Source organism: Phocoena sinus, chromosome 6 (genome assembly GCF_008692025.1).
Source record: "Phocoena sinus isolate mPhoSin1 chromosome 6, mPhoSin1.pri, whole genome shotgun sequence".
In the NCBI taxonomy this organism is placed as follows: Eukaryota; Metazoa; Chordata; class Mammalia; order Artiodactyla; family Phocoenidae; genus Phocoena; species Phocoena sinus.
In genome coordinates this window covers 105,137,887-105,151,949 of record NC_045768.1, presented here as the reverse complement: position 1 = coordinate 105,151,949, position 14,063 = coordinate 105,137,887, and the positions used below count along the sequence as shown (strand labels likewise).

The following is a 14,063-nucleotide window of genomic DNA, read 5'->3' as shown; positions in this document are numbered from 1 at the left end:
TTCTAAAAGTTTTATAGCTATATGTTTTACATTTTTATGTTTTATAGTTTTGTGTTTTACATTTTTTTCTAAAAGTTTTATAGTTTTATGTTTTGTATTTTACATGTGAGTCCATGTTTTCCCAGCTCTTTGCCATGATGGACTTTATTACACAGTTATGAAGATTTCTAGGACACCGTGGTGGACTGTATTACTGTTTGTGTTATTCACTCTCCCTCTTCCCTGTATGAGGATTATATATCTGTGTCTATTTCCAGGCAGGAAGCTGAGGCTGGGAATGTCATGTTCAAGGATATTCACCGTAGCTGTGATCCAGGGGTCAAGAAACCACCACTGCCACTGCAGGTGTCTTTCAACACCCACAGAGTAAGTGACCAGGCACTAGAACACACCTACTGAAACCCCAAGCCCCACAACTCTGCTTGCCAGGGGTCATAGGTGAAAGGGCAGGAAAGGGCTTCTGTCTCACTTCTGTCTTCCAAATTGCACTGAGTACATCTCACTGGCAATTTCAAATTTACCACCAGAGCCCACTTACTATGTCCAATGTACAGCCAAACTTCCCAGGTTCATCTTCCATCACGCACTTTCTTCTCCTTCCTTTCCTTTTTTTTTTTAAGCTCCTTTTTTGTAAACTATAACAAAAATACAGAAAGCACTCAAAACAAAGCATTCAGCTCAATGATTTATCAAAGCAAACCCTCCTGTAGCATCACCCAGACTGAGAGCCAGAATGTTAGCACTCCTGGAGCACTTCCTGTTCTCCTCCCAGTCACTTTTCACCCCCTTCCTCCTAAGTGACAACAAACCTGATTTTTATGGTCATCACTTTGGTGGTTTTTAAGAATTTTTTTTTTGCCAGTTTCAACTTGTAAATGGTATGGTTTCATAGTGCCTGTTTTTGAGCATTCTATAAATGGAATTACGAAGTATTATATTTTTGTATCTAGCTTCTTTGCTCAACACTGAGGTTAATTCCAGTTGGTGCAGACAGTGACATTGCTGTATACGGTATTCCACTGCATGAATATGATACCACTTATTTAGCCTTTCTTCTCTTGATGGACATTTAGGTGGTTTCCCAGTTTGGCTATTACAGATAATGCTGCTATACACAATTATGTACATGTCTTTTGGTGCACATACGTGCATTTCAGTTGTATATATATCTAGGTGTGGATAATGTTGTTTTCAGTTAATTGTTTTATAAGGTGAGGTTTAGGTAAAGATTCTTCTTTTTTCCTTTTCCCTTTTTTTTTGCCTATGGATGTCCAGTTTCGCCAGCATCATTTTAAAAAAATGTTCCAGCCAGAGTGATCCTCCTAAACTAAAAATCAGACCATGTCATTCTCCTGTTTAAATTCTTCAGTAGCTTATTCTTACACTAAGAGGACAGCTACCTCTCCAGCTTCATCCTGGGTCACTTTCACCCACCTCCCACGATGTCCCAGCCACCCTACCTGCTTCTTGGTCCCCCAAACACTCCAATGTCTTTGCACTTGCCTTTCCCTCCATTTGGAAGGTTCTTCCCCTGGCTCCTCATGCGACTGGCTCCTTCTGGTCCCTGAAATCTCAGTTTAAAGTCAGCTGTTCAGATAAAGCTTCTCTGACTACGCTATGAGAGTAGACTCCTCTACATTACCACCCATCATTCTCTATCACAGCAGCCCGCATACACTGTCCACAGTCTTGACCACCGTCTGCAAGTGCTTTAATCACTCATTCATTGTCCACCTTCTCCAATAGATGGTAAGCTCTATGAAGAAAAGGGCCGAGTTGTTGATCTCACCCAATGATGGTTCCCCAGTGTGTAGCCCAGTGTCTGGCATATAGTAAGTAGTTGCCTCCAAAATATTAGTTAAATGTTGTCATTAAACTAGAGTTTGTGATGATATGGCTAGCTTTGTTCCAATGTTAGGAAGAGTTTCCTGAAAGCTAGGGCTGTGTGAAAAGCACTGGGCTGCATGGCATGTCTGAAGTCCTCTCCCTGGAATGGGATGACACAGAGGCATTTCCACATCTCGAAAAGCCCAACAAAACAATGTCGACGGTTCCTCTCAGACTCTGAGAGGTTCCTCTGAGATTCTGGTGCTGGAAGTGATGGGGAGGAGAAGCAGGGTGGTTCCATTATGAACACGTTCAGATTTCAGACAAGTCCACTGAACAATGAAGGGTTTGGAATCCAGTTTGGAGAGTCATCTGTTTTTAGCAGTCAAAAGAGAAGCTATTGAGGGACTTCCCTGGTGGTCCAGGGGTAAAAACGCCACCTTCCAATGCAGGGGACACGGGTTCAATCCCTGGTCAGGGAACTAAGACACCACATGCTGTGGGGGAGCTAAGGTACCACATGCTGAGGAGCGACTAGGCCGGGTGCCACAACTGCTGAGCTCGCGCACCTCAGCTAGAGCCTGAGTACTGCAAACTACTAGAGCCCACGCGCCCTAGAGCCTGCGCACTGCAACTAGAGAGAAGCCCACGCACCACAGCGAAGATCCCACCTGCCTCAACGAAGATCCTGTGTGCCACAACTAAGACCCAACACAGCCAAAAATAAATAAATAATAAATTAAAAAATAATAATAATAAAGAGAAGCTATTGGGACAACTGGTAAATATAAGAATGAGAAGATATATGGGAGCAAAAACTCCTCAATTTCCTTCTGATTCTTTTCTTTCCCTTCCTCTGTGCTGGAGTTAACCACTTCCAGATCTGATCAGTGTCTTAGTCTGCTCAGGCTGCCATAATAAAATATAATAGACTAGATGGCTTAAACAACAGACATTTATTTCTCACAGTTCTGGAGGCTAGAAGTCTGAGATCAGGCTGCTGACATGGTTGGGTTCTGGCAAGAGCTCTCTTCCTTGCTTGCAGACAGCCACCTTCTCACTGGGTCCTCACATGACAGAGAAAGAGACACGAGAGAGCGCTCTCTCATGTCTCTTCTTCTTCTTCTTTTATTTTAAAATTTATTTATTTAATGTATTTATTTTTGGCTGCGTTGGGTCTTTGTTGCTGCATGCAGGCTTTCTCTAGTTGCAGCGAGAAGGGCTACTCTTAGTTGTGGTGAGTGGCCTTCTCATTGCGGTGGCTTCTCTTGTTGCAGAGCACGGGCTTTAGGCACACGGGCTCCAGTAGTTGTGGCACATGGGCTCAATAGTTGTGGCTCGCGGGCTCTAGCGCGCAGGCTCAGCAGCTGTGGCACAGGGACTTAGTTGCTCTGCGGCATGTGGGACCTTCCTGGACCAGGGATCAAACCTGTGTCACCTGCACTGGCAGGCAGATTCTTTACCACTGCACCACCAGGGAAGTCCCTGGTGTCTCTTCTTATAAGAACACTAATCCCATTGGACCAGGGCCCCACCCTCATGATCTCATCTAAACCTAATTATCTCCCAAAAGGCCCACCTCCAAATATCATCACAGTAGGGGGTTAAGGCTTCAGCATATGAATTTTAGGGGGACATAGACATTCAGTCCATAACAATCAGCAGACATTGATTCAGGGACCATTGCTAAGACATTTAAGTTATCAGCTTGGACTGAGACAGGCTGGGACCTGGGACCTGGAACCCTTTTCTGCTGTGTTTGCACCTGGACAAACGTCTCCTCAGGCAACAAAATACAAAGAAACTGTATGGGACTAAAAATAGCTGTGTGCATGCACAGTTAGGGCAAATTATGGACAACAAGATACAAAAAGACCAAAAACCCAACTGCCACTTCTGAGGAGCTGGGAGCAAAAGCCCGGTGCCAGGAGCACAAGCTGGGTACTGAGCATGCACTCTGCACTCAACTCCACCAAAGGGGTGGGCAGACCACCTAAGCCACCTCTCCCGGCTGACCCCTGCACCTGTATCTACCCTCACCCAACCCGAACCAGCTTGCTCCCTGCTCCAGGAGCAAGCAAGGGAATCTGTTACTTGTTTTTGCTCCTTCCTGCTGCAGCAGGAGGCCCCAGTAAAGCCTTGCCTGAATTTCCTGTCTGGCCTCTTATCAATATCTATTGATTAAGGAAGGTCAAGAACCCAGGTCAGTAACAGGACCAGCTTCCAGACAAACTGGCGCATTCTGTGTCACTGAAGGACAGATAAATTCTATATGCACCAATGTTTATCCATCTTGTCATTCACTCATGCATCCACCAAACATTTCTGAGCACTCACCTAGGCAGACAGGGGCGGGATATAGAACTGACACTCTAGTGGGGGAAGACAGAAGTAGAGAGAAAATTCCAATGCACTGGGTTATGTGCTGGGACAGGGAAAGTCGGAAGGCATTCTGAGAGCTCGGAGGAGGAATCACACAGACTGGGGGCATTAGAGAGTGTTTCCTGGGACAGGCAGCTCCTGAGCTAAGAGCTGAAGGATGAGGAGATATTGATCCAGCCAGGAAGAGGGGAAGGGCTTTCCTGGCAGAGAGGAATTCATGGGCTTGTGCTGGAGACACGAGAAAACATGCGTGTTCCGGGAACTACCTTAACTTAGTATAACTGGAGACTAGATTCAGACCTGGAGCAACCCAAGCTAGAGACATTCAGAGCCAGATGCTAAGAGAAGTTGTTTTTCACCCTGAAGTTAATGAGGAACCCTGAAGGATTTCCAGATCTACATTTCAGGAAGATTAACCAGGCAGCAATGTGGAAATCAACTGGAGGCAAGGAGTGACTGGACTCAGGGGGCGCAAATTAGGAGGCTGTTGGGGTCATCAGTGGAGAGAAATAAGAATTTATAGTCCAAGGCGGAGGAAGGTGGAATGGGGAGGAGGAAAGAGATTTAAGAGATGCACAAGGAAGAGTTGTCAGAACTTGGATGGGTTAAGGGAAAGGGAAGCTCCTGGCTCAGGGTGTGGGGATAGATGGAGGAGCCATTCACTAAAACTGGGACCCAGAAGAGAAGCACCATGGTTGGGGGGCGGGCACTCAGGTGGCTTCAGCTGTGGACCCAGTGGCTTCAGGATGCCAGAGCAACACCCTAGGGACATGTTGACTTGGTGGATAGACAGAGGGGTAACAAGATGAAATTTTGAAAATTTCACTTTTTTCTTCCTCTTCCCTAGACGTTCCCACCATTCTTCTAGCCAATCACCAGCATCCATCTGGCCTCAAAGAGAATTGAAATGTATCAGCAGTAGAAAAGAGGAAACGAAAGTTAATATCCTTTTTTTTCTCCTTTAAACTAGGCTCAAAAGGGGAGGCCGTGAATGGAGCAGAAGTTGGAGTTTACGGCATAAAAAGGTGAGGATGCAGATGTTCCTTTGGGCATAACCAGCCAAGAGTCAAATACAGAGTTTGGGTCTCTTTTGCCTAAGCCAAGAAATCCAGGCTGTACTCACTGGGAGAAATAACCCGTTCAGGTTGGAAGCTGTTTCCCATGACAACTGACTGGTGTGCAAGATTTTGAGATTAGTGGTTACATTTCATAGGCAGTAACATTAAGCTTGTGAAGTTCAGATGCTTCTTCAGATAATCTCTGGAGGTACTTTTGTAGTTACAAGATGGGGAACGGGATGGTTATAAGCCTTTACGCAAGGGCCTTCATTCCTGTGAATATTTTCGGCTTCATCTCACAGCTGTGTCAATATCCTCATCTCGCTGGAGTTAACTTCGCACAGGCAGTGGTTAATTAAGAAGCTCTAAGCCTCTGGCAGAACTTCATTAGCCGTAAGAATAGAAAACAGAGGGCTTGTAAAAATGTAGAACTTAATAAAAAGCATAAAAAATTATAGGTATTTTTTTAAAGAAAAGACGATGAGGTCTATACTATGCCTCCGCAAAAAAAAAAAAAAAAAATTAGAATGAGAATAGAGGGAAGGTGCAATGAGACCATCTCTGCTTAGGAGACGGTGGCCCAAAATGGGAAGGCCCTGGAGGTGGAGGGGTGTGTATGTGTGTGTAAGGCGGAAGACGTTTTGAACACATTTGTTAAAGAGGAAGTCCAAGTTTAACATGGGTTCAAGTCCTGGCTCAACCATTCGTTAGCTCTGTGACTTTAGGCAAATTACTTAACCTCTCTGCGCCATAGTCTCCTCATTTGAAATAACAATGTGGGTTACGATCACAGTAACCTACATCATAGTCTGTTTTGTATTATGTTGTGTTGTATGTGTGTTTCTTTCTTAGGGTACTTCCCCGCCCTTCCCCCATTCCCCCACTGCATAGATTCTAAGATCCTCCTGAGCAGGAGGGGTTTCTGTGACTTGATCGTCTTGTGTGTCTCTTTTAGTGACTACTACAGTATATCCTTTACAGTGGGCATTCAATACACACCTGGCATATAGTAGGTGCTCTCTAAATATTTGTTGTGAAATGAATGTGGTGATTATAAGAGTTAGCAAATTTCTGAATATATATTTTTCGTCTCAGCCAAAAATGATTACTACTCGAGGCTAATCAATTTTTAGGTACAGTGTTTAGAGGCCAAATAAATCTGTAATAAAAATGCACGTAAGGGCTTCCTTTGGTGGCGCAGTGGTGGAGAATCTGCCAGCTGGGCTTCCCTGGTGGCGCAGTGGTTTGAGGGTCCACCTGCCAATGCGGGGGACACGGGTTCGTGCCCCAGTCCGGGAGGATCCCACATGCCGCGGAGCAGCTGGGCCCGTGAGCCATGGCCGCTGGGCCTGCGCGTCCGGAGCCTGTGCTCCGCAACGGGAGAGGCCACAACAGTGAGAGGCCCGCGTACCGCAAAAACAAAAACAAAAAAAAAGAGAATCTGCCTGCTAATTCAGTGGACATGGGTTCGAGCCCTGGTCTGGGAGGATCCCACATGCCACGGAGCAACTAGGCCCGTGAGCCACAATTACTGAACCTGAGCCTGCGCCTCTGGAGCCTGTGCTCCGCAACAAGATAGGCCGCGATAGTGAGAGGCCTGCGCACCGCGATGAAGAGTGGCCCCCACCTTGCCACAACTAGAGAAAGCCCTCGCACAGAAACGAAGACCCAACACAGCAAAAATAAATTAATTAATTAATAAACTCCTACCCCCAACATCTTCTTTAAAAAAATGCATGTAGGGGCTTCCCTGGTGGCGCAGTGGTTGAGGGTCTGCCTGCCGATGCAGGGGACACGGGTTCGTGCCCCGGTCTGGGAAGGTCCCACATGCCGCGGAGCGGCTGGGCCCGTGAGCCATGGCCGCTGAGCCTGCGCGTCCGGAGCCTGTGCTCCGCAAAGGGAGAGGCCACAACAGTGAGAGCCTCTCCCGTTGCGGTGAGAGTGCGGCCTGCGTACCGCAAAAAAAAAAAAAAAAAAAAAAAAAATGCATGTAATAACCATTACACATTCTGGGCGCAGTGTTCGTAATTGGGGAAGAAGTTCAGCCTAAGTACAGGCATATGTCTTCTTTTTAACTAGAGTTGTCCCTCTGAAGGGCTGACAGTGACTGTAAAAATCAGTTTGTCCTTTGCTGCGCTTCTGTTCGTTTAATTTGGCTTCAAATCATCCCAATCAGGTAGTAAAAGGGATCGCTAAGCAAAATGGAAAGAGCAAAAAAAAAAGTAACGACGAATACGGCTTGGTGTGTCCTTCGCGGCACCCCGTAGTTCTCGGCAGACGTAAGGGCGGTGCGCGCGCTTTTGAAAGCCGGCGGGTTCCCATCGCAACGACAGTTGCCGAGAGCTTGTGTTGGCAGGTGGGCAGTCCAGGCGGTCGCGGCGTGTTGTCGGGGGCCACTCGGGACCAATTTTCAAGACAGCCTTGGCTTGGACGTCTCGTCCCATCGCGCGGCTCCGGTAAGGGGAGATTTTGCGAGTTCTTTCCGCGCGTGGGCCTGGCTGGGGGTCGACCCACCCCGAGCCGAGGCCTCTGCGTTTGCTTTCCTGACAGCTGGGGGCCTGGAAGGCAGGTGGAAGACGTTGGGAATATGGCGTTGAACTGGGAATAATCTTAGGAATCATTTTAGCGACCCGAGTGCGCATCTGCATCATGGGGTTAGGTGGGGATTTCAAGAAAGAAATTGCCCTTTTCTCGAATCAGAGCTTAACAGTTGTACTTCGTATGGAAGCTCCGTAGGAGAAGGTGGTGGTTAGACAGATATGGGAAGCCCTGCTCTAGCAAGCTGTCATTGTTTTACAAAGGGATACCGTGAGCCCCGGAGCGGGTGGAAGAAGGATTTTAACAGCCTGCGTCTGTAAGCTCCTGCCTGGGTCCGGGGATAAACAGTGGGCGTCTTTACCTCCGGGAATCCTACTGAGGATGTCAGGTGTAAAGGACTTTAGAAATAATGTGATGAGAACTTTCCCGTTCTTTTTCATTCTACTTTTTTCGTCTATTCTGTTTCTCTTTTCTCAGGTATCTTTACTTTTTCTTCCGTTCTTTATTCCCTCCCCTCCTTTTTCTGCTGCCTAGCTACACTTCAGCTTTGCCAGTAGTATCCAGTATTTGTTTAGTCCTAGGGTCCAAAAGTTACTGACCTCTGATCCGGTAGACCTGTTGATTAGCTTGCTGTCCACTTTTTAGTATTGCTTCTCAAACAGTACTTGACTTTTTAAAAATACCCTAGGTATTCGACAAACTATGAAATTCTGCCAACAGTCATATTACTCTCATTTCTAACGTATCATCATCTAAAATGTTTACAATTTTATGCTTCCTAAGAACTTTTTGATTTAGATTAGTATGGTAATTTAGCAGTTTACATATATATAATGTGTACATACAATATATACAGAATCTGAAACAGAGTTAGGGCCAGTGGCCGGAAGCCACTTATCAGTAGAGTAAGACCTAAACTGTGTAGTAGTGAAAAAAGTTGCCTCAGACATCTGTGGAATGTATAGGATATATTTAGGTGCAAGTAGGTTGGGACTGAGTCCTAGAGTGTCCTAGAATGTAATGAAATGTTAAAAGGCTTCTGTTTAAACTTAGGTTTTAAAAATTTTTTTAAATTATTTATTTTATTTTTGGCTGCGTTGGGTCTTCATTCCTGCGTGCAGGCTCTCTCTGGTTGCAGCGAGCAGGGGCTACTCTTCGTTGCAGTGCGCGGGCTTCTCATTGCGGTGGTTTCTCGTTGCGGAGCACGGGCTCTAGGCGCACAGGTTTCAGTAGTTGTGGCTCGCGGACTCTAGAGCGCAGGCTCAGTCGTTGCGGCTCACGAGCTTAGTTGCCCTGTGGCGTGTGGGATCTCCCCAGACCGGGGCTCGAACCTGTGTCCCCTGCGTTGGCAGGCGGATTCTTAACCACTGCACCACCAGGGGAGTCCAACTTAGGTGTTTTTAATTGAAGGGAGGTTTTATTTTTAACACTTGTGCTGCTTCTAACTATTGTTACCGACTCGGGTCCTTGAACTCTTTTATCAATAGAAATTGATAAGAGGCCAGATAAGGAATTCAGACAAGGCTTTATTGGGACTCATGCAGTAGCATTGAGGGAGCAAAAACAAGTAACAGGTGCCCCTACTCGCTCCCTGAGGAGGGTGGGCTGGTTCCTTAAATAGGGTGAGCTTAGGGGGCGGATGGGTGGGTGGGGCCAGAGGCGTGGCTTAGGTGGTCTGCCCACCCCCCTTGGCGGTGCTGTGTGCAGGGATCATGCACAGTACCCTGCTTTTGCTCTTGGCACCTTAGAAGTGGCAGTTGGGTGGTGGCCTTTTGGTATCTTATTGGTCATAATTGCCCCAGGTGCAAGTGCAAGCACTCCGGTAAAAGATCCGAGGTCCCAGTCTATCTCAATATCAAATCTGCCTTATGCTGAGCGGGGCAAGGCAGTGAGACATAGAAGGCAGTAAGATTTCCAGGATACCATTCTTGCCGGGCTTATCTGCATCCTGCTTTTCTGGCCCCTTCTCAGGCTACTTTGTTTGTTTTTCATTTCTCAAGTTGAGATTCCTCAGAGCTCTCAGTTTTCTATCTATACGTACTTCCTAGGTGATTTTATCCAGTCTCTTGGCTTTAATACCATATACATGCTGATATCCCACAAATACACATCTTCAGCTTGGAACAGTTTGCTTTATAGTAAATCTAATATGGAATGTAGCTTTTTTTAAAAAGAAAAATGAATTTAAATTTTTTAATAAAAAGGATTTTTTAAAGAAATGTTACAGAAGAAATGAAAAGCTTGGATTAACTTGCTTGTGTATGCAGTATGTACACTTTATTTTCAAAAACAATTTAAAAACAATTATTAAGATACAATTCACATATCATAAAATTCACTCTTTGAAAGTGTACAATTCAGTGGTTTTTGGAATAGAATTGAGTATATTAAACCACTACCTAATTTTAGAACATTTTTGTCACCCCAAAAAAGAAAGCACACATCCACTAGCAGTCACTCCACATTCTCTCTTCCCCTCAGCCCATAGCAACTACTAATTTATCTTCTGTCTATGGAGTTGCCTTTTCTGGACATTTTGTATAAAAGCAATCATATATGTGGCCTCTTGTGTCTGGCTTCTTTCACTTAGCATAATGTTTTCAAGTTTCTTTCATGTTGTAGTTTATATTAGTACTACAGTCCTTTTTATGACTGAATAATATTCCATATTAGACTATGTACTCTGTTGAATAATATTCTATTGTGTGTATTGTATGCCACATTTTGTTTATCCATTCATCATCTGATAGCTATTTCTGTTTCCTCTTTCTGGCTATTGTGAATAATGCTGCTTACATAGCCAATCTCTTAAAAGGATATAAAAGACCTGTTAATAACTACCCCCAGGAAGTGTGGGAGGATACTAGGTGATTTTTTTTTTTAACCGTGTGCATATATTATTTTTTAACTAAAACAAAAAACCCACTATCAATAATAGCATGACCTTGGGTATGTAATTGTACTTCTCTGGATTTCAGTTTTCTAATTGTAAATAAAATCAGACTAAATATTTGTCATGGTCTTTTTCAGTTCTCAAATTTTATGTAAATGAGTGATAGTATTACAGGAATTTTTTCTTCATGAATGAAAGATGTATTCTTTATAACTAAAGTGTAACTTTCTCTTTTTCATCATAGGACCTTGAGTGATTATTACAATGGAAGAAACCAATAATTTCAAGACACCAAGCAGATTATCTGAAAAAAAGAAATCTGGTAAGATATAAACCTTTCTTCTTTGTTATTGCTATCAGAAATATCTTTGTATTATTATAGTTTGATCCTTTAATTATTATCTATCACACATGAACAATTTTAGCATAAGTCATCTTTATAATGTTGATCTTAAGAAATAAGACTTCTTTTATAGGCCAGAGTTTGGTCATCTATGAGTTAATTTTATTGACATTCTAACAGATTTGTAGGTTCTCCCTGGTGAAGAACCAACTTAACTTGGACCATTAAGGAACTGCTTTACCTTTCCACCTCTCACACACGGAAAGGTATTGTCCAAGGCAATTCAATGGACAAAGGGTAATCTTTTCAATAAATAAAAACAATTGGATATCCATATGCAAATCAACCCTTAGCTCACATAATATGCAAAAATGGCCAAAATTATAAAATTTCTAGAAGATAACATAGGAGAAAATGTTTTGTGCTCTTAGTATATAGATTTTTGTATATTGACTTTGTGTCCTGCAGCCATACTAAACTCACTTACTCTATTAGGTTTTTTGTAGATTGCTTAGGATATTGTACATAGTTGGTAATGTAGATGAATAAAGACAGTTTTACTTTTTTTTTCCCCTTCTTTGTTACTTTATTTCTCTTTTCTTTCCTTATGGCACTGGCTCCAGTATATATTTGAATAAAGAGGTATGAGAAGACATACTTGCCTTGTTCCTAATGAAGTATTTATGTTAGATGTAGGTTTTTCCAAGATGCCCTTAATCAGGTTGAGGAATTTTCCTTTTATTCCTGGTTATTATCATGAATGGGTATTGAACTTTGTCAAGTGCTTTTTCAGTATCTGTTAAGATAAAGTTTTCCTTTTTAAACTGTTCTTGTGGTAAATTATGTTAATTTTTAAATCTCAAACCAACCTTTCATTCCTGGGGTAAAGCCAATACATTGGCCATAATGTATTGCTTGATTCAATTTGCTAATATTTTCTATGTTCATGAGAGATATTGACTGTATGGAGTGTCTGTCTAGTTTTGGTATCAGGGTATTTTGTATTCATAAAGTAAGATGGGAAGTGTTTCCTTCTTCTTCTTGAAGAGTATTTGTAGAAATGACAGTATTTCTTAACTGGTAGAATTTACCAGGAAAACCATGTGGGCCTGGAGTTTTCTTAGTTTAAAATATTAGAAAAATTTTAACTGTGACTTCACAGTTAATAGATGTAGGGCTATACAGGTTATCTATTTCTTCCTGTGTAAGCTCTGTTAGTGTTTTTTCAAGGCGTTTGTCTGTTCTAAGTTGTCAGAGTTACTGGCGTAAAGTTATTTGTGATATACTCTTATTACCCTTCTAATGTTGGTAGGATTTGTAGTGCTATCGCTTTTTTCATTTCTGGTACTGGTATTTTATATTTTCTTTCTTTCTTTCTTGATCAGTCTGACTAGAGGTTTATCTATCTTGGTGGATGTTTCATGCACTTGAAAAGATATTTTCTGCTGTTGTTGGGTGCAGTGTTCCATAAGTGTCAGTTAGGTCAAGCCGGTTGACTTGTTTATGTTGTTTTGTTCAAATCTTCTGTATCCTTACTGATTTTTCTGTTTACTTATTCTATTACTGAGAGAGGAGTGTCTCCAGCTACAATTGTGGATGTGTCTTTTTTTCAATCCTATCAGTTGTTGCTTTACATATTTTGAAACTTGTTATTAGGTACCATATACATTTAGGATGGTAATTGTTGTACCCTGTTCATAGTCCACTTTATGTGGTATCAATAGAGCCACCCAGTTTTATTTTGTTTAGTGTTTTGATGGTATATGTTTTCCAACCTTTTACTTTTAACATATTTATATCTTTATATTTAAAGTGAATTTATTATAGACAGCATGTAGTTATGTGTTGTTTTGTTTTTATCCATTCTGACAACTTCTGTCTTTAATTGGAATGTTTAGGCACTAGCGACATGTGGCAATTTAAATTGAGGTTCAAATGAAATAAAATTAAATTACAAATTTAGTTCCTCAGTTTTGCTAGCCACATTTCAAGTGCTCAATAACCACATGTGACTAGTGGCTCCCTTCCTGGACAACACAGATATAGAACATTTTCATCAAGACAGAAAGTTCTATTGGACAACACTGTTCAGACCATTTACATTTAATGTAATTCTGTATGGTTGGATTTAAACCTACTATTTTGCTCTTGTCTCATAGCTCACTGATGATTTCTTTATTTTTTTTCCTAATCTTTTTCTCAGTGCTTCATTTTTGGTAGTTTCTGTTGCTTCGTCTTAAAATTTAGTTACTTTTTCTTCTGCTTCTCTAAGGTGGTGTTCTTATTCATTGTATTTTTCATTCCTTGAAGTTCCATTTGGATCTTTTTTTTACATCTTTTTCTTTCCTTGTTATGCTCACATTTTCCTTTACATTATTGAGCATATTTTGGAGATTATATCTTAAGGTTCTTATCTGCTAATTCTACATGACTGCCATTTTGTGGTATGTTTCTGTTGGTTTATTTTTCTCCTGAGATGGGCCGTAGTTTCTTGCTTCTTTCATGCCTGGTAATATTTTATGGCTGCTGGACATTTAATATTGTTGAGTGCTGGATTTTGTTATTCCTCTGAAGGGTGTGTGGTTTTGTTATGGTCCAGTTAGGTCACCTGCACATTAGCTTGTTTCTTTTGAGGCTTGCTTGTAAGCTTTGTTCTAAACTTTTTCCATGGGCTAAAATGTAGCTGTACCACTAAGAGTGACTCTTTAGAGGACTTCACTCAATACTCTGTGAGAGTTACCATGCTCTGGCTGATGGTAATTGAACTATTCCTAGACGTGTATAATCTCTGGTAATTGTTTAACCTATTGCTTGCGTTTGGTGCTTTCCTCAGCTTTGGGGGTTTCTGTCCATTCTATGTGCAGGTAAGTACTTAGCCAAACGCTCAAAGAGAGACCTCTTGTCAGATCTCTGGAGCTTTTTCTCCCACTTTTTGGCTCCCTCTTTAGTTCTCTATTCCACAAATTATAGCTACTTAAATCTTGTTGACCTCTAATCTCCATCTCCTCAATTTGACAAGGCC

General features: G+C 42.4%; 1 protein-coding gene across 1 annotated transcript in view; it reads left to right on the top strand.

Annotated features, from left to right (window-relative positions):
- Positions 1–7,569: 7,569 nt before the first annotated feature.
- The window catches only part of PBK (PDZ binding kinase), a 28,092-nt gene continuing 21,598 nt past the window's right edge, over positions 7,570–14,063 (top strand). Inside the window, exons 1-2 of the mRNA XM_032633925.1 lie at positions 7,570–7,723; positions 10,943–11,020. Of these exons, the coding sequence (XP_032489816.1) occupies positions 10,963–11,020 (58 nt within the window). The 5' untranslated portion in view covers positions 7,570–7,723; positions 10,943–10,962. The remainder of the gene's footprint in view (positions 7,724–10,942; positions 11,021–14,063) is intronic.